Here is a 25,179-nt window from a genome sequence, read left to right on the forward strand (position 1 = left end):
ATTTTTATCAAAGCCAAATAGCCTACAAATCTATACATCTTTGGAATGTGGGAGGAAACCGGAGCACCCGGAGAAAACCCACGCGGTCACAGGGAGAACGTACAAACTCCGTACAGGCAGCACCCGTAGTCGGGATCGAACCAGGGTCTCTGGAGCTGTAAGGCTGCAACTCTACCGCTGCGCCCCCTAGCCGCCCCTGAATCTTTCTTCATAACTTGTAACTTAGATCACTGGAATGCCACTGATCAGTGGCAGGGATGCTGCATCATTGGTTGGTATAAATAACAGGAAAGAACTATCGTTTTCTATACAGAATTCGTGAAATAATCATCTTTAAAAACCATTTGCTGTCCTATTTGCTTCCAGCACTAGTTCAAGAATTCGGAGTGTTCAAGTGCAAAGTTGAATCACTATCACATCACCCATGATCTGATTAAATAGAGGAACAATCTGGACAGACCCAGTGGCTCCTCCTGTGTCTAGTGGGTGTGTTCACATGTCTGAAATCTGTACATTGTGATCATTATATATTTTCACCCACTTTTTCTGTCATTATTACTCGTCGATCTCAATTATTTTTAAAGTGAAAATCTTATACAGGTCCCACCACCGATTTTCCGGCACCCTTGGTTCCAGAGCCCTTCCGGATCATCCGTTTAGCGGGACCAGCGGGAGTTCTCGGCCGCAAAATTCGGCTATGGGGACAGATCTGCCGGCTCCGACCAGGGCCGGAGACAGCAAATTTGACCCGCCGATCGGCGCAGAAGTCCCGATGAGGCCGCATCACCCGGCCTAGGCGGAACATTTTTGGGGGGGACTTCCAGGGAGGTATTTTGGCCAGATTACAGGGTGAGGCCAGACCATCAGTTGCTGGAAAATCGGTGGTGGCGCCGTAATGGTTGCGGCTCGCTGGCAGTCTGTTTGTCCTTTTTTGTTGGTGTTGGGGTGGTTTGTTTTAGGCTGTGTATGTGTGGGGGTGGTGGGGTGCGGTGGGGTGGGGGAAATCTTTCTTTTTTTAGGTCTCTTCCTCGGGGCGAGGCTCGGCCGCGGGGTCTTCCATCGCCCGGTGCGCCTCGGCCGCGGGACTTAACAGCGCCCGCTGCGGCCGCGGGGCCTTCCATCGCCCGGCGCGGCTCGGCCGCGGGATTTTCCATCGCCCGGAACGACCGTAGGACTTTCCAGCACGGCGTGGCTCGGCCGCGGGACTTTCCATCGCCGGTGCGGCTCGGCCACGGGGCCTTCCATCGCCCGGTCTTCCAGCGCCCGGTGTGGCTCGGCCGCGGGGCCTTCCATCGCCCGGTACGGCTCGGCCGCGGGGCCTTCCAGCGCCCGGTGTGGCTCGGCCGCGGGGCCTTCCATCATCCGGTACGGCTCGGCCACGGGGCCTTCCAGCGCCCGGTGTGGCTCGGCCACGGGGCCTTCCATCTCCTTGCGGGGGCTGTGCGGGTCAGTCGCCTCGGTAGGGGTCGAGCTGTCTGTCCGTGGGAGGGGCATGGGGGAAGAGAGAGGACGTTTTTTTGCCTTCCATCACAGTGAGGGGGTGTTTGGAGTCACTGTGATGGATGTTTGTGTGGGGCTGTGTGTCTTGTGTTCTTTTTTTTTTTTTTGCTCTGTGACTGCTGGCAAATGAATTTCGTTCGGTATCGAATGACAATAAAGCTATTCTGTATTCTGTATCTAAAGTAGTCAAGTTTGAAAAGTACAAACCTTAATTTTTTTTTTAATAACCAAAAACAATTTCAAGTTCAAAGCGTCCACAATGCAAACATATTAATTGAGCATTTATTTGAGTGGTGTCTGAAAAGCACAGTACACAATTATTTTCCTAATTTAGTACCACGGATGAATTTATCTTTTGTATTTATTTGTATTTTGACAAAGGTGGTATTGTATTCATTTAATAAACTGCTTTTACAACAACCCTGATGACTTTAAAAGTCTAACGTTTGTACATTCTTCAGATTTCATCAGATTGTGATAGGAGCAGAATTAGGCCATTCAGCCCATCGTCTGCTCCGCCATTCAATCACTTTTCCCTCTCATAACCCCATTCTCCTGCCTTCTCACCATAACCTTTGATGCCCTTACTGAGTCTATCACGTACTGTTTAAAAGATTTCTGAGTTAATTAAAAATGAAACTTAGTCCAAAAAAATATACCAAGTACTGGAGTAACTCAGTGGGTCAGCAGTTTAATATAAAGAAAAGGGGTAGTGGTGGAGTTGCTGCCTTACAGAAACAGGCCATTGTTAGCTGATTGGTAGGTGAGAACAAGTACGGACAATGAGACTCAACAAGACTTATGAGCTTCTATCATGTAGTCCCATATTTCAAACATAACTGGAGGTTCTGCACTCTCCAAGGGATGTTCAACAGAGCTATTAGTCATTACCCAGACCCTGGTGTGTAAATACACCAGCACAGATTTCACTCCCTCTGAATAAAAATGCCAAAACAATGGAAACCTTTATTAGATCATATTCTATTCATGTGTAAACTGCATAAAAAACAGAGATTTTTCTTCAATGTGGAGCAATGACACTTGTCAGTCTACAAAATCATTAAATATTAATAAAGAACACACATAATAATTATTAATGTAGGAAAAATAACTGCAGATGCTGGTACAAATCGAAGGTATCACAAAATGCTGGAGTAACTCAGCAGGTCAGGCAGCATCTAGGAGGGAAGGAATGGGTGATGTTTCGGGTCGACCCTTAGAAGGATCTCGACCCAAAACGTCACCCATTCCCTCTCTCCTAGATGCTGCCTGACCTGCTGAGTTACTCCAGCATTTTGTGATACCTTCTAATAATTATTAATAATTTACATTAACACTTTTGTAAAAATAGCTATATATAGACTTGTACGTTTATTATTTCTTTGCAAGATCTTTGAGTGTAAAAATAACCAGATTCTTTAAAAAAAAAAAGATTTTTGATCCTCTGTTTTTTACTGGTTGTGATTTAATTGCAGAATTAATTACTTGCCACAGCATTTGTTTGTAATGAGACCAAGCATTTGGTTGAAATATCCTCTTCCAATGTGACTTGTTAATTCCTCCACTGAAATTGGAGCCAAAGCATTGAATATCAATTTCGGGTCAGGTGTGAGTCCAAAGCAGTTTTCTGTTAAAATTGCATAGGAAAAAAATTAGCAAGAGTCTCTGGGTCTCGACATCGCTGGTTCAAGACAGAGTGTGTAATCAGGGTTCTAGTAAATCCCGCACAGAAGCATGAGAAACTTAGTTATCCAAACACAGAACTTGCATCCACACGGAGTATTTGCAGCTAAGAGTATTTTTAAAATGGGTTTCAGGATAGGAGAAAGGCTAGCATGTATTCCCTTTCCAATGTTCCCATCAGAAACACCTTAATGAACTACAATGGCCTGATTAGTGAAGGTGTATGTCCCCGGAGCTTTAGGGTTGAGGGGGGATTCCACGATTTAGACCCAGTGGTGATAAAGGTAAGGCATCATGTTTTCAAGTCTGGGTGTAAGACTTGGGAGAGGAAGCTCCAGTGATGGTGTCACCATTTTCCTGATGCCTCTCTCCTTCTGGTTTGAGAGGTGCTGTCAGGGAAGCTTGGTTGAGCTTAGCAGAGAGTTCTGGGGTGGAGGTTTTGAGGGGATAATTGTAGGCGGAACAGTGGCGTAGTTGCTGCCTTATAGCGCCAGAGACCCCGGTTCAATCCTGACTACGGACACTGTCTGTATGGAGTTTGTACGTTCTCCCCGTGACCTGTGTGGGTTTTCTCCGGCTGCCCTGGTTTGCTCCCACACTTCAAAGACGTGCAGGTTTTGTAGGTTAATCGGCTTGGTAAAATTGTAAATTGTCCCTAGTTTGAAAACGATCGTGCTAGTGTGTGTGGGATCACTGGTCGGCGCGGACTCGGTGGGCCGAAGGGCCTGTTTCCGCTCTGTATCTCTAAACTAAAAATATTTAAAGTGGTGGGTGTGGGGATTAGACAAGCCCATGAGGTTGATGGGGGAGATGGGGATGGAAGTTCTACAGATTGGGCTGGGTGAATGCAGGTGACGGGACCACTTGTAGGTAAACACCGGCGTGCCGTGACCACTTCACGGACTGTACCATTCATTCTGTTCTCGGATTGCCTGGAGTTGAACCAAAGTTGGATTGGCCAAAGTTGAGCCAGTGTCGAAGTGGACATGGTTGGACTAGCATCGAGACGTACTATAAGCTTTGCCGAAGTAGAACTCTACGGAAGTGACGAAAGGAAACGTGAAGTTTGCACCAGATTGAGAGGCAAAGTGCGACACTCACCAAAGGGAAGTCATGAAACAGCATGGTGGAGGTTCTGGTGAAACCATGTTGGGTCTCTGAGAGCCTTGTCAACATACTCTGCTTTTCTCGTCCCCACTTCCTTGAGTTCTCATCCAACTAGAAATAAACAGCAAGTCAGTCACTAGTTAACTCGATTCCCCAAGTCATGCCTGAATCTTTAATAATTCAGTATTTCAATGAGTCTAGATTGACTTTGAGGCCTGGAATGGATGGACAAGGTTCGTTCTGGTCCGAAGAAGGGTCTTGACCCGAAACATAACCAATTCCTTCTCTCCGGAGATGCTGCCTGTCCCATTGAGTTACTCCAGCATTTTATGTCTATCTTGACTTTGAGGGCTTTTTTTTACACTAACTTTGCACACAACGGATGGCCCAAATGATCCCTGGTTAAACCCAGTTCACACTGGAATCTAAAATGTAAACAGAAATTGTCAGCGATACTCAGCAACCATTGAACAAGAAAGCAGAGTTTTCAGCAAAAGGGTGGGAAGGAACCGCAGGTGCTGGGTTAAACCGAAGATGGACACAAAAAGCTGGAGTAACTCAGCGGGACGGGCAGCATCTCTGGAGAGAAGGAATGGGTGACGTTTCGGGTCGAGACCCTTCTCCAGACCCAGTAACGGGTCTGATGAATTTCCAGCGCGTATTGTCACCATTTCTGTTATGGTACAGGAGTCGTAAAAAAGTGTGCATCAGTATTGGTGGCTGTGAATTATTGAGGTAAAAGTACATACAGTACAGTTTCCTAATGTCTTTCATGTTAACTGATTAATACCATAATACTTTAAATACTGGTTTGAGGTATATCAAGAACAAAAACTGGAGATACTAGATATCTGAAAGAAAACCAGAAAAATGCCGTAAGAATACTTCATCAATTCTGAGTAAAGGATATCGGACATGGAATGTTAACTCTGATTCTCTCCCCACAGATGCTACCTGCCCCGCTGAGTGTTTCTGGTATTTTCATTTTTAACTGTTAATTTCAGGAACACGACTTCACACTCAGAGACGGGAGGCACACATTGAAATTTAAGTACCTGAATAAAAACAGGAGTTATAAAAAAGTGTGCATCAGTATTGGGGTGCAGTGAATTATTGAGGGAAAAATACACACAGTATGGTTTCCTAATATCTTCCATGTCAAAATGTCTACTGCCCTTGTTCCCCAGCATCTGGTGAATGTCTACTCCAACATTCTGTCAATGATATTGATGCATGACATTCCTTTGTCCCCATCCTTGCTGACCAAAGAATAAGTGAAGCATTTGAACCCCAGTGTAGCTACTTCAATGGTTTATGACTCAGTTCCATAACGTATGACTGTTGACAAGACGATTTTCACTCCTGGGATAAATACAGTTCTATCGTATCATGTCGTGTCGTATCGTAAGATCATAAGATATAGGAGCAGAATCAGGCTGTTCTGCTCATCAAGTCTACTCCGCCATTCAATCATGGTTGATCTATTTTTCCTTCTCAACCCCATTCTCTTGCCTTCTCCCCATCACCTTTAACACCCTCATTCATCAAGAACATGGAAAACTGCGGCAATGAATTCCACAGATTCACCACCCTCTGGCTAAAGGAATTCCCCCTCATCCTCTCGAGATCCACTCTATCTAGGTCTCCAGAGGAGAACCGGAGATGCAGAGTAATGTTCCTCTGGACTCCAAACATGTCTTTGTGTGTCTTCATGTGCCTTTGTGCAGAGTGTTGTGACAGCACTCGGTAGGTACTTCAATAATGAAGAGAGTCTCTCTGGAATAGGGTTGCCAACTGTCCCGTATTAGCCGGGACATCCGTATTTTGAGTAAATTGATTTGTCCTGTATGGGATCGCCCTTGTCCCGTATCAGGCCCGGACGGCGCTGTAGGGCCGGACACTGTAGGCCCGGACACTGTAGGCCCGGACACTATAGGCCTGGACACTGTAGCCCCGGACACTGTAGGCCCGGACATTGTAGGCCCGGACATTGTAGGCCCAGACACTGTAGGCCCGGACACTGTAGGCCCGGACACTGTAGGCCAGGACACTGTAGGCCCGGACACTGTAGGCCCGGACACTGTAGGCCCGGACATTGTAGGCCCAGACACTGTAGGCCCAGACACTGTAGGCCAAGACACTGTAGGCCAGGACACTGTAGGCCAGGACACTGTAGGCCTGGACACTAGGCCCGGACACTGTAGGCCCAGACACTGTAGGCCCGTACACTGTAGCCCGGGGGCCGCTGTAGTCCCAGACAGTGTAGGCACGGGCGCTGCCTAACGGAGGTTGTATGGCAACCCGCCTCCCGGCCCGGGCGGCCGCCATTGGTGGAGCAGGAGCACGTGGCCACTGGCTGGGTGAGGTCACGTGGGGCGCGGGGCGGTGATGTCACCCCTTTGTCCCTTATTTGGGAGTGAGGAAGTTGGCAACCCTACTCTGGAAGCACCTTGAGGAAGCCACATACCAGAGTCTCTAGTGTTTGGATACGTCCTTGAGCTTTCTCCACCTGTGCCAGCAAGCGTAGTCTCTCCGAGTCAGCCAAGGATTCCTGAAAGTAAGAGGGGGTAGTTAGATTAAAAGGAAGGTTCCCTTGACAGAGCTCAAAATAGAAATGTTGAGGACCTGAAATAAAAAAGCAAAATATAAAAGAGAGCCTTGGGGAATTTTAGAAAATAGTACATAGAACATAGAAAATAGGTGCAGGAGTAGGCCATTCGGCCCTTCGAGCTAGCACCGCCATTCAATATGATCATGGCTGATCATCCCAAAATCAGTACCCCATTCCTGCTTTCTCCTCATATCCCTTGATTCCATTAGCCCTATGAGATATATCTAACTCTCTCTTGAATATATCAATTTTGTCACAATAAGGCATTGAAAAATGATATTCCATGTTGTAGGGTAGTCAAAAGTTTCAAGACTGTCCTAGAGTTTCTAGAAATCGCGGATTCATTTCTGGTCAAAACTGCAAGCAAAATGCAAGAGAAAAGTCACAGGGCCCCTTCTACTAATCTCTGTTTTATTACCACATTTGGTTATTGGTTATTGAAATATTGGAGTTGAAACGTTTGATGAACCTGCTGGGATATAGCAATGGTGGAGCCACTGCCTCACAGCTCCAGAGCTCCAGGTTTGATCCTGACCTCGTATGCTGTCCGTACAGAGTTTGCAAGTTCTCCCTGTGACCACGTGGGTTTTCTCCGGTTTCCTCCCACCTTCCAAAGACGTGCAGGGTTAGTTGGCTCCTGTAAATTGACCCATGGTGTGTAGGAGAGAACCAGTGTATAGGTTGGCTTGGACTTGGTGGGCCAAAGGGCCCGTTTCCATGCTAAATCTCTCAACTCTAAACCCCATTAGATTTGATAACCCTAAACTTCACTATGGCTGCTTCTTGCAGCATCTCCAAAATGCACCCGAGTTAGAACTTTTTATTCCACCGCTGTAAGGCAGTAACTCTACCACTGCGCCACCTTGCTGCCCTGTGCTTAAGGGACAAGATGCTACCTATTTGCTATCTACTATAGCTGTTGTTCAAGATGTGGACGCATATACATCGGCGAGACCAAACTTAGACTGGGCGATCGTTTCGCGGAACACCTTCGCTCAGTCCGCCTGAACCTACCTGATCTCCCGGTTGCGAAACACTTTAATTCTCCCTCCCATTCCCACATCGACCTTTCTGTCCTAGGCCTCCTCCATTGTCAGAGTGAGGCTAAACGCAAATTGGAGGAACAGCATCTCATCCTTCGCTTGGGCAGTGGTATAAATTTTGATTTCTCTAAATTCAAGTACCCCCTGCATTCCCTCTCTCTCTATCCCTCCCCCACCCCAGTTTCTCGTTCTCACCTAGCAAACAGCTAACAATGGCCTGTTTCCTTTATCATCGTTTCTTTTTTTGCGTATCTTTCATTCGTTGCTCTTTATCTCTCTACATTACTGTCAACATCTCTCGTTTCCCTTTCCTGTGACTTGCGGTCTGAAGAAGGGTCTCGACTGAAACGTCACCCGTTCCTTCTCTCCAGAGATGCTGCCTGTCCCGCTGAGTTACTCCAGCTTTTTGTGTCCACCTTCGGTTTAAACCAGCATCTGGAGTTCTTTCCAGCGCCGGTTTGCTTTGGCGTTTAGTCGTGGCCGGCCGTGGTGGTGTTCGCTGAGCCTTACCTTGCCGGGGTAAGTCGGCTGCTGAAGGATGATGGGTGTAGGCTGCAAACGGAGCTGCCCCAGCTCGCCCCTCAGCCTCGCATTCTCGGCCAGCAGTACTGCCTCCACCTCTCTCCTCACGCTCTCCTCCGCAGCCCCTGGTTAAAAACAGGCTGCCTCAGGATCCACTCAATCCACATCCAACCCCATGACCAGTGTTGCTGTCCACTTAGATACAAACATCAACACCTTGAACGTGCTGTCATGAGACACCCCCACTAGGCTAACACTTGACCCACAAAGGGTGGTGGAGGTATGGAACAAGCTGCCGGAGGAGGTAGTTGAGGCAGGGACTATCCCAACGTTTAAGAAACAGTTAGACAGTCCACTAATGGTAATGACCCTTCATAGATCTCCAGTGGACAGAGGTTTAAGCTGAAGGGGAAAAGATTTAATAGGAACCTGAGGGGTAACTTTTTCACACAAAGAGTTGTGGATGTATGGAACAAGCTGCCAGAGGACATAGTTGAGGCTGGGACTATCCCAACGTCTAAGAAGCAGTTAGACAGGTACATGGATAGGACAGGTTTGGAGAGATATGGACCGAACGTGGGCAGATGGGATAGACACAAAATGCTGGAGTAACTCAGTGGGTCAGGCAGCATCTCTGGAGAGAAGGGATGGGTGACGTTTCGGGTGTCACCCATTCCTTCTCTCCCGAGATGCTGCCTGACCCACTGAGTTACTCCAGCATTTTGTATCGACAGGCACTGCTATATTCCTTGCCCCCGCTTCACAAATCGTCCCTCTTCTATCCTAACTCACAGCGTTTGTATCTTCATCCCTTCATCAATTTGCCTAGCATAAACCTCCCCTCACCTGCGTCCACCTATCACTTGTCAGGCGTTGTTGCCTCCTTCTCTTTTCCAGCTTTTCCCCACCCCCCTCTCCGCCCCACCATCCCCCCCCCCCTCCACCACCACAATCAGTCTGAAGAGGGGTCCTGACCAGAAACGTCATCTATCCATGTTCTCCAGAGATGCTGCCAGACCCGCTGAGTTACTCCAGCACTTTGTACCTTTTTTTAATGCTCCAATTAACTTACCTGTTCGTTTTTTGGAAGCGTCAGCCTTTTCTCTCGGTCTCTCGTTCAACTTCGTGTTTAAAATATTCTCCATTTTTTCTATGACCTGCAGTGAGAAAACAACAAATAGATCCATTAGCAGCTGTTCGTGTGGAAGGTGCAGGGTATTATTCTGCATCTAATCTAACCACGCTCTCGCAAACACGAGGCAAATCGTTTAATCTGGAAGCCAGAAGATCAATGAAGATTGAGGGGGATCTTATAGAAACTTACAAAATTCTTAAGGGGTTGGACAGGCTAGATGCAGGAAGATTGTTCCCGATGTTGGGGAAGTCCAGAACAAGGGGTCACAGTTTAAGGATAAGGGGGAAGTCTTTTAGGACCGAGATGAGAAAGTTTTTTTTCACACAGAGAGTGGTGAATCTGTGGAATTTTCTGCCACAGAAGGTAGTTGAGGCCAGTTCATTGGCTATATTTAAGAGGGAGTTAGATGTGGCCCTTGTGGCTAAAGGGATCAGGGGGTATGGAGAGAAGGCAGGTACAGGATACTGAGTTGAATGATCAGCCATGATCATATTGAATGGCGGTGCAGGCTCGAAGGGCCAAATGGCCTACTCCTGCACCTATTGTCTATTGTCTATTGGAATAACTTGGCGGGTCTGGCAGCATCTTTGGAGAACATAGACTGGTGATTATTCAGGTCGGGACACATCCTCGGACTGGCAATGGAGGGACGGGGGAGAAAGCTGGAAGAGAGGAGAGGCATGGCGGGCGAAGCCTGGCGAGTGATAGGTGGATACATAGAAACATAGAAGCATAGAAAATAGGCGCAGGAGGAGGCCATTCGGCCCTTCGAGACAGCACCGCCATTCATTGTGATGATGGCTGAACATCATAGGGCTGATGAAGAGGGGGGTGTGATAGGCAGATGGTCAGACAAAGGCCAAAGATGATAAGAAAAATGGAGTGAGATAAGGATTGGAGTGTTAAAAATAGTGAAGCCAGAGGAAGGAATATAGGTGGAAGAGATAAAATGGGTGAAAGTCCATGTGGACCACAGAGAACTGGGTTAGGGGGGAGGGAGAGGAAGGGTTTCCCTATTTTAGTTTAGTTTAATTTAGTTTAATTTAGTTTAGTTTGGAGGGCGTGCAGCGTAGGTTCACTAGGTTAATTCCCGGAATGGCGGGACTGTCGTATGTTGAAAGGCTGGAGCGACTAGGCTTGTATACACTAGAATTTAGAAGGATGAGGGGGGATCTTATTGAAACATATAAGATTATTAGGGGATTGGTCACATTAGAGGCAGGAAACATGTTCCCAATGTTGGGGGAGTCCAGAACAAGGGGCCACAGTTTAAGAATAAGGGGTAGGCCATTTAGAACGGAGATGAGGAAGAACTTTTTCAGTCAGAGAGTGGTGAAGGTGTGGAATTCTCTGCCTCAGAAGGCAGTGGAGGCCAGTTCGTTGGATGCTTTCATGAGAGAGCAGGATAGAGCTCTTAAGGATAGCGGAGTGAGGGGGTATGGGGAGAAGGCAGGAACGGGGTACTGATTGAGAGTGATCAGCCATGATCGCATTGAATGGCGGTGCTGGCTCGAAGGGCTGAATGGCCTCCTCCTGCACCTATTGTCTATTGTCTATATAGCGTGGAAACAGGCCCTTCAGCCCACCAGGTCGACGCCGACTATGATTATGATTATAGTTATGATGATGATGATGGTTAGGATTCTGATTATGATGATAATTATGATTATGATTATGATTATGATTATGACCCGCACTGCTCCAAGAGTAGACGTACCACTCTTCATTCCCTCTCGGTAAAGCCAATGCTTCTGGTTTAGATTTTTTTTTAAGATTTAGAGATACAGCGCGGAAACAGGCCCTTCGGCCCACCAGGTCACCCAAACACTAGTTCTATCCAACACACTAGGGGCATTTTACAGAAGCCGATTAACCTACAAACCCGCACGTCTTTGGAGGGCAGCAACTCTACCGCTGAGCCACCATGGCATTGGAATTTTGAGCACTTCAAACAGCCAGCATTACCACTTCTTGTTGCCGTATGGTGTCTTCCAGGAGCTTCGACTTGCGCATTTTGTCCCGGTGCTTCTGTAAGGCTGCTTGCTGCTGCTGGTGGGCTTTCTGGAGCCGCAAGAGCTCAGTCTCCCGATCGTTCTTCTGCAAGAGTCAACATGGACACCAAAGGCTTAGAGACTGGCTCATCCCCGACCTGGAGTAGATCGCCCGGCGGGGGGGAGCTGAGATTCCCCCCCCACACCCCACCCCTTGATCGCCGCGATGAGGAAGGCCAGCCGCTGGCTACGGGAGTCAAGATCGTCCCGTCAACGGAAGGTCAGATGCCCCTGACCGCTGGAGGACAAAGAAGGGAAGAAGATTGAACTTTTTTTCGCCTTCCATCACAGTGAGGAATGCGGAGGGAGAAGTCACTGTGGTGGATGGTCATGTTGAAATGTATTTTGTGTGTCCTGTTGCTTTTTTATTGGTATGACTGTACGGCAAATGAAATTCCTGGTATGTTGCAAAACATACTTGGCTAATAAAGTATGAATATGATTATGATAATAGTTATGATGATGATGATGGTTATGATTATGATTATGATGATAATTATGATTATGATGATGATGATGATGGTTATGATTATGATTATGATGATAATTATGATTATGATTATGATTATGATTATGATCTGCACTGCTCCAAGAGTAGATGTACCACTCTTCATTCCCTCTCGGTAAAACCAATACTTCCGGTTTAGATTTTTTTTTTAGATTTAGAGATACAGCGCGGAAACAGGCCCTTCGGCCCACCGAGTCCGCGCCGCCCAGCGATCCCCGCACACTAACACTATCCTACACACACTAGGGACAATTTTTACATTTACCCAGTCAATTAACCTACAAACCTGTACGTCTTTGGAGTGTGGGAGGAAACCGAAGATCTCGGAGAAAACCCACGCAGGTCACGGGGAGAACGTACAAACTCCGTACAGACGGCGCCCGTAGTCGGGATCGAACCTGAGCCTCCGGCGCTGCATTCGCTGTAAGGCAGCAACTCTACCGCTGCGCCACCGATCACACTTGAAGCAATGGGTAAAGTAGCATGATACGAAATGCTGGAGGATCTTAACCAGTGTTGGAGGGAATGGATGGATGACGTTTCGGGTTGGGATGTTTCTTCACACTGAAGAAGTGGATATCATTAACCAGACTTTACTAGACTTTATCTTGTACTGAACGTTATTGCCTTTATCCTGTATTCTGTACACTGGATGGTTCGATTGTAATCCTGTATTGTCTTTCCACTGACTGGTTAGCACGCAACGAAAGCTTTTCACTGTACCTCAGTACACATGACAATAAACTAACCTAAACTAAACTAGTCCCGATTGCCCACGTTTGGCCCCATATCCCTCTAAACCTTTCTCAACAGCTATGTACTTGTCCAAGTATCTTTCAAAATGCCCTTCTACTCCTTGCCTCAAATACTATCTCTGACCGCTTGTTCCATATAGCCACCACCCTTTGAACAAAGGCTTGTCACTGTACCTCGGTACACGTGACAATCTGACGTCCCCATTTGAGTTGCTTGTCTCCTTACAATGGGCATGACCTGTCGATCTTCATTGGGATCCGGGCAGACAGTAAGGGGAGGGGCCAAGCAGACGCGGAGAGAACACCCGAGGTTGGGATTGAACCCGGGTATCGAGAGCCTTGAGTTAGTAACACAAACTGCCGTAGTAACTTCCCGTACCATTGTGCCACCTGTGCCAAATATTTACCAGCTTGCCAAATCAAAATGCATATTAATTCACCATTACAAATTCATCCCTCTCTGGAAGGCGACTCCGGACTGTCAAAGCAGCCACAGCCGGACATAAAAACAGCTTCTTCCCAAGAGCAGTAGTTCTACACAATAACCAAACGTCTGTTGCCTCCTTTTGCTTTGGTATTTTATTTCATTCACACGTTTATACTATAATGTTTTATTATTAATGTTTTAATGTTTTATGGTTTATTCTTAATTGTTTACTGTATGTTTGTGTTGTTACTTGCAAGCGGAGCACATTCCTTGTATGTGTACATACTTGGCCAATAAATTTATTCAATTCAATTCAATTCAATCATAGACAATAGACAATAGACAATAGAGAATAGACAATAGGCGCAGGAGGAGGCCATTCGGCCCTTCGAGCCATTCAATGGCTGATCATCCACAATCATATGTAATTTAGAAAATCACCTAAACACATGCAACCAAATGCACACCAATCTAGTAGAAGAATCTTAATTACTTAACAGCATGCACTAGGCATCAAAACAGATCCCTCACTGGTTTGGTGCATCGGTTATATTTACAGGTCATTTAAAGAATCTTCTCAATATGTCTTTTCAACTCACCCGGATTAATTCATTCTGCTGTTGCTGCAACTTATCTTTGCTTTTAATATGCTCAGCAGTCTCACTGGCCAGTTTGTGTTTTAATAAGACTGGAAGACATGAAAGCGACAGAGATATTGAAAGGAAAAAACAGTTTAAACTGCATCTCGTTCAACTATTTTGACATTCAACTAATTTTCAGCCAACAGTAAGAATTTTAGTTCGGTTTAGTTTTCTAGATACAGCGTGGAAAGAGGCCCTTCGGCCCACCGAGTCTGTGCTGACCATCGATCGCCCCTTCAGACTAGTTCTGTGTTATCCCACTTTTCTCATCCACTCCTTGCACATTAGGGACAATTTACAGAAGCCATTTAACCCACAAACCCGCACGTCTTTGGGATGTGGGAGGAAACCGGAGCACCCGGAGAAAACCCGTACGGTCACAGGAAGAACGTACAAACTCCGCGCAGACAGCACCAGTAGTCGGGATTGAACCGGGGTCACTGGGACTGTGAGGCAGCAGCTGTACCACTTCATCATTGTGCCAACCTTTAGCAAGTTAAAAATGGAGAAAGAATCCTGAAACACTGAACAGTGTTGTGACACAGAAAGAAAATCTGAACCTGAGTTGAGTCACAGCCATTGTTACTAAAGCAATGAAATGCAAAGCTAATTAACCCGAGATACGTCTTTATATAATGACAAGGAACTGCAGATACTGGCTTATCCCAAAGAAAGACACAAAATGCTGGAGTAACTCAGAGGGTCAGGCAGCATCTCTGGAGAACATGGAGAGATGACACTTTGGGTCTGGACCCTTCTTCACACTGATTTTGCGGTAGGGAGAGGGGGTGAAGAGAGCTGGAAAAGAGGAGGGGCTAGACATATCATGGCCGGTAATAGGTAAACACAGGAGAGGGGGCTTTTTGCGTTTGTGGGCGAGTTGCCTAACCCATAAACAGCTACCCCCAATCCATCTCCTTTCTGCCCCATTATTCCCCCCTCCCCTGACCCTGGCCAAACTTGCACCGGTTTCTCCCTCTTTCCCTCCCCACCCACCTGCAACTCGTTCACCAGCTGCACAAAAGGTCGGCACGGTGGCGCAGCGGTAGAGTTGCTGCCTTACAGCGCTTTCAACTTCAGAGACCCCGGTTCGTTTCCGACCACGGGTGCCGTCTGTCCGGAGTTTGCTCGTTCTCCCCGTGACCGCGTGGGTTTTCTCTGAGATCTTCGGTTTCCTCCCACACTCCAAAGGCGTAGAGGTTTGTAGTTTAATTGGCTTGGTATAATTGTAAATCGCCCCTAGTGTGTTAGGATAGTGTTAATGTGCGGGGATCGCTGGTCGACGCAGACCCGGTGGGCCGAAGGGCCTGTTTCCGCGCTTTATATCTAAACTAAGCTAAAAATGTGAAACTTATAGACTTTGTACTTTAGAGGTACAGCGCAGAAAAAGGCCCTTCAGCCCATCAACGAGTCCACACCAACCAGCAATCACCCCGTACACGAGTACTGTCCGACACTCCAGTGTCAATTTATATCTTTTTTTATTTAACGAAGCCAATTAACCTGCAAACCTGTACGTCTTTTGGAGTGTGGGTGGAAACCGGAGCACCCAGAGAAGACCCACGCGGTCACAGGGATGACGTGCAAACTCCATACAGACAGCACCCGTGGTCAGGATCGAACCCGGGTCTCTGGCGCTGTTAGGCAGCAACTCGACTGCTGCGCCACCATGCCACCCCTAAGATTTTTACCCTCGAGTTTCATAATTTGCAACTCTTTATCCTATCTGAGCTCACTCCTGCTTTTTCATCTCGGGTCTTTGTCCAACAATCAGACGCTCAGGAAACCCTCTTGCCTGTGTTAACCTCCAATAAGGCGTGCCCAATCCTGCTCCTCCTCTCTTCCATCTTTCTTTCCCAACCCCCCCCCCCCCCCCCCCCCCGCAATCAGTCTCAAGATGGGTCCCGACCCGAAACGTCACCTATCCATGTTCTCCAGAGAAGCTGCCTGACCCGCTGAGTTGCTCACGGACTCTGCGTGTCGGGCCGAAGGGCCTGTTTCTATGTGTATAGCTTCATGACATATAGCTAGATAGAGCTCTTAAGGATAGTGGAGTCAGGGGGTATGGGGGAGAAGGCAGGAACGGGGCACTGATTGAGAATGATCAGCCATGATCACATTGAATGGCGGTGCTGGCTCAAAGGGCCGAATGGCCTCCTCCTGCACCTATTGTCCATTGTCTATTGACGGTGGCTCTAACCAGCAATACTGACTTCACTGCCAGGCCTAGTGCCTTCATGATAAGTCTTAGTTTCGCGGCACTTTACGCACCGATTCTGTCGGCTATTTCCGCCTTGGTCATGACATCGATGTCAGTGTCATCCAGCAGACTCTGGCCCAGATTCTGGTGCAGGTTGAGCTCGCTGCGCAGTTTGCTGTTCTCCGTCTCCAGTCTCCCGGTGTCTTGCCTCAGTTTGATGATGTCGGCGGCCATTTTCTGCATCGCCGCCCGGTAATTGTCCAACTCCTGGAGCTCAGTGAAAAAAAAAAATTCAGAGTTGTACAACCCCATCTCCACGCCCACAATGACTCGATGGGCCGAATGGCCTACTTCTGTTCCTATGACTTATGAGCATGAGTACAGCACAGATTTAGATTTAGAGATACAGCGCGGAAACAGGCCCTTCGGCCCACCGGGTCCGCGCCGCCCAGCGATCCCTGCACATTAACACTATCCTACACACACTAGGGACAATTAAAAAAAATTTTTTTTTTACATTTGCCCAGCCAATTAACCTACCTATCTGTACGTCTTTGGAGTGTGGGAGGAAACCGAAGATCTCGGAGAAAACCCACCCTTGGAGAAAACCCACTCCATCTCGGAGAAAACCCACGGGGAGAACGTACAAACTCCGTACAGACGGCGCCCGTAGTCAGGATCGAACCTGAGTCTCCGGCGCTGCATTTGCTGTAAGGCAGCAACTCTACCGCTGTGCCACCGTGCTGGCCCTTCGGCCCACAATGTCCGTGCCGAACACAATGCCAAGTTATACTAATCCCCTCTGCCCGCACTCGGTCCATGTCCCTGAATCCCTGCATATCCATGAGATTCCCTGCAGATCCACATGGATTTGTGTGAACATTAAAGGCGAGTTAAGACCGTCACACACAGATAAATGTTGCTGAAGCCAAAATCCACTGTTAGGAACGTGAAGGACTTTGTAATCTGAGCATATCAAGGTTTGTTGGGCAAATCTGTCCAAAATACATTATTTATGCCTGAAATTATCTCTGTAGAAGAGACAGGCTGATAAGGAGGCCTTCACCAGCAGCTGGAGGGCACTAGGCCTGGCAGTGAAGTCAGTATTGCTGGTTAGAGCCACAGGCAATAGACAATAGACAATAGGTGCAGGTGTAGGCCATTCGGCCCTTCGAGCCAGCACCACCATTCAATGTAATCATGGCTGATCATTCTCAATCAGTACCCCGTTCCTGCATTCTCCCCATACAATAGACATTAGGTGCAGGAGGAGGCCATTCGGCCCTTCGAGCCAGCACCGCCATTCAATGTGATCATGGCTGATCATTCTCAATCAGTACCCCGTTCCTGCCTTCTCCCCATAACCCCTGACTCCGCCATCCTTAAGGGCTCTATCTAGCTCTCTCTTGAATGCATTCAGAGAATTGGCCTCCACTGCCTTCTGAGGCAGAGAATTCCACAGATTCACAACTCTCTGACTGAAAAAGTTTTTCCTCATCTCAGTTCTAAATGGCCTACCCCTTATTCTTAAACTGTGGCCCCTTGTTCTGGACTCCCCCAACATTGGGAACATGTTTCCTGCCTCTAACATGTCCAACCCCTTAATAATTTTATATGTTTCGATAAGATCTCCTCTCATCCTTCCAGATTCCAGTGTATACAAGCCTAGTCGTTCCAGTCTTTCAACATATGACAGTCCCGCCATTCCGGGAATTAACCTAGTAAACCTACGCTGCACGCCCTCAATAGCAAGAATATCCTTCCTCAAATTTGGAGACCAAAACTGCACACAGTACTCCAGGTGCGGTCTCACTAGGGCCCCGTACAACTGCAGAAGGACCGCTTTGCTCCTGTACTCAACTCCTCTCGTTATGAGTTATACCCCCTGACTCCGCTATCCTTAAGAGCTCTATCCAGCTATATGTCATGAAGCAATACACATAGAAACAGGCCCTTCGGCCCGACCCATCCTGCATAACCAGACTAGACCCCTTTGCCTGCCCTGCCCCACTTTCCTCCTATCCTCAAACCTTTTTTGATTAGTAAAGGCATCAAAGGATACAGGGAGAAGGCACTAGTGGGGGAGTCTAGGACCAGAGGGCATGGTCTCAGAATAAAAGGATGTACATTTAGAATGGAGATGAGGAGGGATTTCTTTAGCCATGGGGGGGGGGGGGGGGGGTGAATCTGTGGAATTCAATGCCACGGAGGGCTGTGGAAACAAGTCATTGGGTATTTATGAAGCGGAGATTGATAGGTGCTTGGTTAGAACGGACGTCAAACATTATGGGGAGAAGGCAGGAAAATGGTGTTGAGAGGGAAAGATAGATCAGCTATGATGGAATGTTGGATCATAGCTCCACCATTCGATCATAGCTGGTCTAGCTTTCCCTCTCCACCTCTGAAGGTAGACACACAAAATGCTGGAGTAACTCAGCGGGTCAGGCAGCATCTCGGGAGAGAAGGAATGGGTGACGTTTCGGGTCGAGACCCTTCTTCAGTCAGAGGAAGGGTCTCCACCTGAAACGTCACCCATTCCTTCTCTCCCGAGATGCTGCCTGACCCGCTGAGTTACTCCAGCATTTTGAGTCTACCTTCGATTTAAACCAGCGTCTGCAGCTTTTTTACTAACCTGCAAACCTGCACGGCTTTGGGATGTGGGAGGAAACCGGAGCACCCGGAAAAACCCCACGCGGTGACAGGATTAACTTGCAAACTCCGCACAGACAGCACCCGTGATCAGGATCGAACCCGGGTCTCTGGCGCTGTGAGGCAGCAACTCTACCGCTGCACCACTGTGCCTCAGTGCTTCTGCAACTGAGCTGGATTTGGCCATACTCTGTTCATAGAAACATAGAAAATAGGTGCAGGAGTAGGCCATTCGGCCCTTCGAGCCTGCACCGCCATTCAATATGATCATGGCTGATCATCCAACTCAGTATCCCGTACCTGCCTTCTCCCCATACCCCCTGATCCCTTTAGCCACAAGGGCCACATCTAACTCCCTCTTAAATATAGCCAATGAACTGGCCTCAACTACCTTCTGTGGCAGAGAATTCCACAGATTCACCACTCTCTGTGTGAAAAAAACGTTCTCATCTTGGTCCTAAAAGACTTCCCCCTTATCCTTAAACTGTGACCCCTTGTTCTGGACTTCCCCAACATCGGGAACAATCTTCCTGCATCTAGCCTGTCCAACCCCTTAAGAATTTTGTACGTTTCTATAAGATCCCCCCTCAATCTTCTAAATTCCAGCGAGTACAAGCCGAGTCTATCCAGTCTTTCTTCTTTTGAAAGTCCTGCCATCCCAGGAATCAATCTGGTGAACCTTCTCTGTACTCCCTCTATGGCAAGAATGTCTTTCCTCAGACTAGGAGACCAAAACTGTACGCAATACTCCAGGTGTGGTCTCACCAATGCCCTGTACAACTGCAGCAGAACCTCCCTGCTCCTATACTCAAATCCCCTCGCTATGAATGCCATGCGTGTGACTTGGAGTCCCGAGATCCAGCACTGTAATTACCGCCAAGCAACCAGAGGCCAATTACTCCTCAAGCAGAAGTCCAGTGTTGACCGCAGCAACACTGTAAAAGACAGGCACGTGCCTCGAAGGAACCATTTTGAAACCTCAGGACATCCCACATCCAATGTTCAGAGTGTGCACTGGGACTCATAAGCCTAAAAGACGCATTTTAATTTGCAAATAAATCTTCTTGTTCAAATAAATAAAGTAATTGGAGCACTTATTCAGACACAATAATTAAATTCCAATCACGCACGTGCTTTGCATATTTCAATTGAAATATAACATCTTTCAATCCCATTCTTTGTATTTTCTATATAATTCATTTGGGTGATTTTAATTTTAAATGAGCAGCCTGATGCTGCTACTTAAGTGGTCAGGCTGGCAAAGCCAGGCAACTCCTTGCTTCACTCTGTACATCTGTTCTGGTTGAAGGTCTAATGTGTTCCTGTTTTCACACTCAGCTGCCTTAACACAGCCAGCTCTCTGTAAGGCTTAACGCTCGACTAAACTGACAAGGCAAGCTGGAACAGTGAAATGGTCTGACCTTCGCTAGACACACGCACAGACATACACACACACACATACGCGCACACACACACAAATATACGCAGCCACACACACACACATACACAGACACACATACACACACACACACACATACACAGACAAACATACAGGCACATACGCACACACACACACACATACACAGACACACACACTCACACTCACACACACCCACACACACCCACTCACACACACACGCACTCACACGCACTCACACACATACCCACACACACCCATACACACACAGACACACACATATCCACCCACACACTCACAAATTCACCACACACCCACATGCAAACACACTCATACACACACATGCACACTCTCACACATACCCAAGCACACACGCACACACTCATGCTGACAGAAACATGTACTGCACATAAAACACGCACATACACAGAGAAACACACAATTCTGCGCATATATACACACATGCACAAACACACACACACGCACACGCACATACACACTCACCTCTATTGTCCATAAAACACACACGTACTCAAAAATGTATCATTTTTTACCCACACCCACACACACACACATGCATACACACACTCACACACACACACACACTCACACACACACACACACACACACATGCATACATACACTCACACACACACACATGCATACACACACTCACACACACATATGCATACATACACTCACACACACACACACACACACACATGCATACACACTCACACACACACACATGTATACACACACTCACACACACATGCTTACACACACTCACACACACACACTCACACACACGCACGCATACACACACTCACACACACACACATGCATACACACACTCACACACACATGCATACACACACTCACACACACACACTCACACACACACACACACACATGTATACACACACTCACACACACACACATGCATACACGCACTCACACATACACACACACATGCCTACAGTAACAAATACTGTACCCAAAACACACATATACAGAAAAACACACAATCATGGGTATATTTACACACACACACTCACGCTGAAATACATACTGACAAATACATACTGTACACAAAAACAGATATTTACAAAGAAAACCCAAGAATTGCAAAGGAACATATTATGCACACGCAAAATAGTTTCTTGTTCTTCTGACTATTATATCCCAAAGCAGACCGAACGCACAAATGGCAGAAAATGGGATGAGACTTTGTTTCCACCTCACTGGAAATGTACGCCGCTGGGCACAACTCTCCAAAGATGTGGTTAATATTTATAACAAATCAGCATTTATCAAATTTGAACCAGAAGAAGAAAATTATGGAATTACAGAATTCAAAAGACAAAGTGCCTGCAGCAGATACAGGTTTGACCGACAGAAGTGAACTCAGTGCCACCGATAAAGGAAGGAAATCCATGGAACTAATTACACGGTACAGTGTACAATCAGGCCATTCAGCCCTAGTTCCCCCTTCTGGTCCAATACTCCAACAATAATGGAGGGGTGGCGCGGTGGCGCAGAGACAGAGTTGCTGCCTCACAGCGCCTGAGACCCGGGTTCGATCCTGACTACGGGTGCTGTCTGCGCGTTTGTACGTTCCGCTGTCTGAGTTTGTACGTTCTCCCCGTGACCGCGTGGGTTTTCACCAGGAGCTCTGGTTTCCTCCCACACTCCAAAGACGTTCAGGTTTGTAGGTTAATTGGCTTTGGTAAAAAATTGTAAATTGTTCCTAATGTGTTGGATAGTGCCAGTGTACAGGAATCGCTGGTCAGGGCGGACTCGGTGGGCCGAAGGGCCTGTTTCCGAGGTAGGTCTCTAATAAGGTAGATGGGAGGTCAGGACAGCTCTCTAGTTGGTGAGACATCCTGATCTCCCATCTACCTCAATGGAGACCTTCAAACTACCTTTAATCAGACTTTACTGGACTTTACCTGGTTTATCCAGTATCTATATACTGTGGACGGCTTGATTGTAATCATGTATAGTCTTTCCACTGACTGGATAGCCCGCACCAAAACAAAATTGTTTCTTTATATCTGAGGCAGATAGTTTAGAGGTAAAGCGCAGAAACAGGCCCTTCGATCCACCGAGTCGGCACCGACCAGTGATCCCCGCACATTAACACAAAACCAACACACAAGGGACAATTTACACTTATACAAACCTAAGCCAATTAACCTACAAACCTGTACGCCTTTGGAGTGTGGGAGGAAACCGAAGATCTCGGAGAAAACCCACGCAGGTCACGGGGAGAACGTACAAACTCCGTACAGACGGCGCCCGTAGTCGGGATGGAACCCGGGTCTCTGGCGCTGCAAGCGCTGTAAGGCAGCAACTCTACCGCCGCGCCACCGTGACGCCCCTATCAGATAGATCAAAGGAATCGAGGGAATGGGGAAACGATTAGTAAACAGAACTGCATGGCACAGCCTGCGTGATCTTACTAAATGGGCGAGCAAATTTGAGGGTTATGTGTAGGAAGGAACTGCAGATGCTGGATTAAACCGAAGACGGGCACAAAATAGACACAAAAAGCCAGAGCAACTCAGTGGGACAGGCAGCATCTCTGGAGAGAAGGAACGGGTGACATTTCGGACTGAAGAAGGGTCTCGACCCGAAACATCACCTATTCCTTCACTCCAGAGATGCTGTCTGACCCGCTGAGTTCGTAAGATCATAAGTGATAGGAGTAGAAATGGGCCATCCATCCAGTCTACTCCGCCATTCAATCATGGCTGATCTATCTCTCCCTCCTAACCCCATTCTCCTGCCTTCTCCCCATAACCTCTGACACCCGCACTGATCAACAATCTATCCATCTCTGCCTTGAATGCATGCACTTACTTGGCCTCCACGGCCTTCTGTGGCAGAGTTACTCCAGCATTTTGTGTCGATCTTCCATTTCAAGGGTTAAATGGCCTCCTCCTGCTTCTCAGATTGGCCGATTATTTCGCACGGGTTTAGTTCCCATTTTGGACATTTAACAAAAAGGAATGTCTACGAAGCTTGCTCATTTTGCGCCTGTCCCCATTTGTTCAGCATGAAATGAGCAGAGGAAGCGGGGGCTACTAATATCTTTAGTGTATTCCAGGTTGTGGACTGGCAGCCTGGGTGATTATCGACGGGTGATTGAAGGCTTCTCTGGACCTCCCCTGGGCCCCGGCACTGAAATTGCATTTCTAATTGAAATGTTTGCAGGGAAGATTCATGATTACACAAGAGATAGAACCTCAATCAAAAGCAGGCCTCCGCAAGAGTCTGCTCATGATGGAGCTGAAATAACAGCAATCATGTGGGTCACACGTCGGGCTGGGGTCTGAGCGCATTGAATATTAAACAGCATGAAAAGAGGCCAGGTGTCTCCGCTGCCTGGTACACACTCAGAGGCCGATATACATCTACCCGCACACCAGAGATACAGGTATACAAACAGACACTGCGCACAAAACACGCGCGTACACAGAGAAAGACACAATGCCGCGCATATACACACACACTCACCGTGACACGACATGCACTGTCCATAAAACACGCGCGTACACAGAGAAAGACACAATGCCGCGCATATACACACACACTCACCCTGACACGACATGCACTGTCCATAAAACACGCGCGTACACAGAGAAAGACACAATGCCGCGCATATACACACACACTCACCCTGACACAACATGCACTGTCCATAAAACACGCGCGTACACAGAGAAAGACACAATGCCGCGCATATAGACACACACTCACCCTGACACAACATGCACTGTCCATAAAACACACGCGTACACGGAGAATCACACAATGCAACACATATACACACACACTCACCCTGACACAACATGCACTGTCCATAAAACACGCGCGTACACGGAGAATCACACAGTGCAACACATATACACACACACTCACCCTGACACAACATGTACTGTCCATAAAAGTACACTGAAAAACATACAATCATAGAAACATAGAAAAATAGGTGCAGGAGTAGGCCATTCGTCCCTTCGAGCCAGCACCGCCATTCTATATGATCATGGCTGATCATCTGAAATCAGTACCCCGTTCCTGCTTTCTCCCCATATCCCTTGATTCCTTTAGCCCTAAGAGTTAAATCTAACCCTCTCTTGAAAATTGGCCTCCACTGCATTCTGTGGCAGAGCATTCCACAGATTCACAACTCTCTGGGTGAAAAAGCTTTTCCTCACGGTCATATACACACAAACACACACACACAAACACACACACACAAACACACACACACAAACACACACACACAAACACACATGCTGACAGAAACATACAGAAGACGTACACTTACACAAAACACAGACATACACAGAAAAACACATATTTGTATATTTACACTGACACGCGCACACATACTCTCACACACACACACGCGCACACATACTCTCACACACACACACACTCACACACACACTCACACACACACTCACACACACACTCACATTGGCTGCTCTTGGTCGTCAATAGAACAGGCAAAGAATGCTGAACCAATGCCCCACCTCGCCCATAACACAGCTTGCAGAGCGTACAAACAAAATAAATCAAAGCAGGAGAGATCCACTTTGGGCGACACAACAACACGGAGACCCGGGTTCGATCCTGACCTCGGGTGCTGTCTTTTTGGAGTTTGCATGTTCTCCCTGTGACCAGGCAGGCTTCCTCCCACATCATGCAGTTTTGTAGGGTAATTGCCCCTGGTGTGTAGGGATTACATATCCCTGGTGTAATTGCCCCTGGTGTAATTGCCCCTGGTGTAATTGCCCCTGGTGTGTAGGGATTACATATCCTAGTATCAACTTTGTATGGCACGTCAAGATCAATTCTTGTTCTCCTAAACACTTCAAGAATGTGGTTCTGTGAACATCTTGGATAGGATGGATAGGAC

At 47.4% G+C, this 25,179-nt stretch overlaps 1 protein-coding gene across 5 annotated transcripts in view; it reads right to left on the minus strand.

Annotated features, from left to right (window-relative positions):
* ccdc33 (coiled-coil domain containing 33) overlaps nucleotides 1-25,179 on the minus strand; it is a 62,892-nt gene that overhangs the window by 10,089 nt on the left and 27,624 nt on the right. The window contains exons 4-11 of one of the 5 annotated variants that reach the window (XM_078430051.1): nucleotides 16,255-16,450; nucleotides 13,942-14,030; nucleotides 11,567-11,698; nucleotides 9,539-9,623; nucleotides 8,455-8,591; nucleotides 6,758-6,841; nucleotides 4,285-4,401; nucleotides 2,758-3,127 (exon numbers count right to left, since the gene is read on the minus strand). In XM_078430051.1, the coding sequence (XP_078286177.1) occupies nucleotides 3,092-3,127; nucleotides 4,285-4,401; nucleotides 6,758-6,841; nucleotides 8,455-8,591; nucleotides 9,539-9,623; nucleotides 11,567-11,698; nucleotides 13,942-14,030; nucleotides 16,255-16,450 (876 nt within the window). In that variant the 3' untranslated portion in view covers nucleotides 2,758-3,091. Of the gene's footprint in view, nucleotides 1-2,757; nucleotides 3,128-4,284; nucleotides 4,402-4,426; nucleotides 4,716-6,757; nucleotides 6,842-8,454; nucleotides 8,592-9,538; nucleotides 9,624-11,566; nucleotides 11,699-13,941; nucleotides 14,031-16,254; nucleotides 16,451-25,179 lie in introns of those variants that run through there. The other 4 variants (XM_078430053.1, XM_078430052.1, XM_078430054.1 and 1 more) reach the window with 4 other exon arrangements.

Source organism: Rhinoraja longicauda, chromosome 38 (genome assembly GCF_053455715.1).
Source record: "Rhinoraja longicauda isolate Sanriku21f chromosome 38, sRhiLon1.1, whole genome shotgun sequence".
Lineage (NCBI taxonomy): Eukaryota > Metazoa > Chordata > Chondrichthyes > Rajiformes > Arhynchobatidae > Rhinoraja > Rhinoraja longicauda.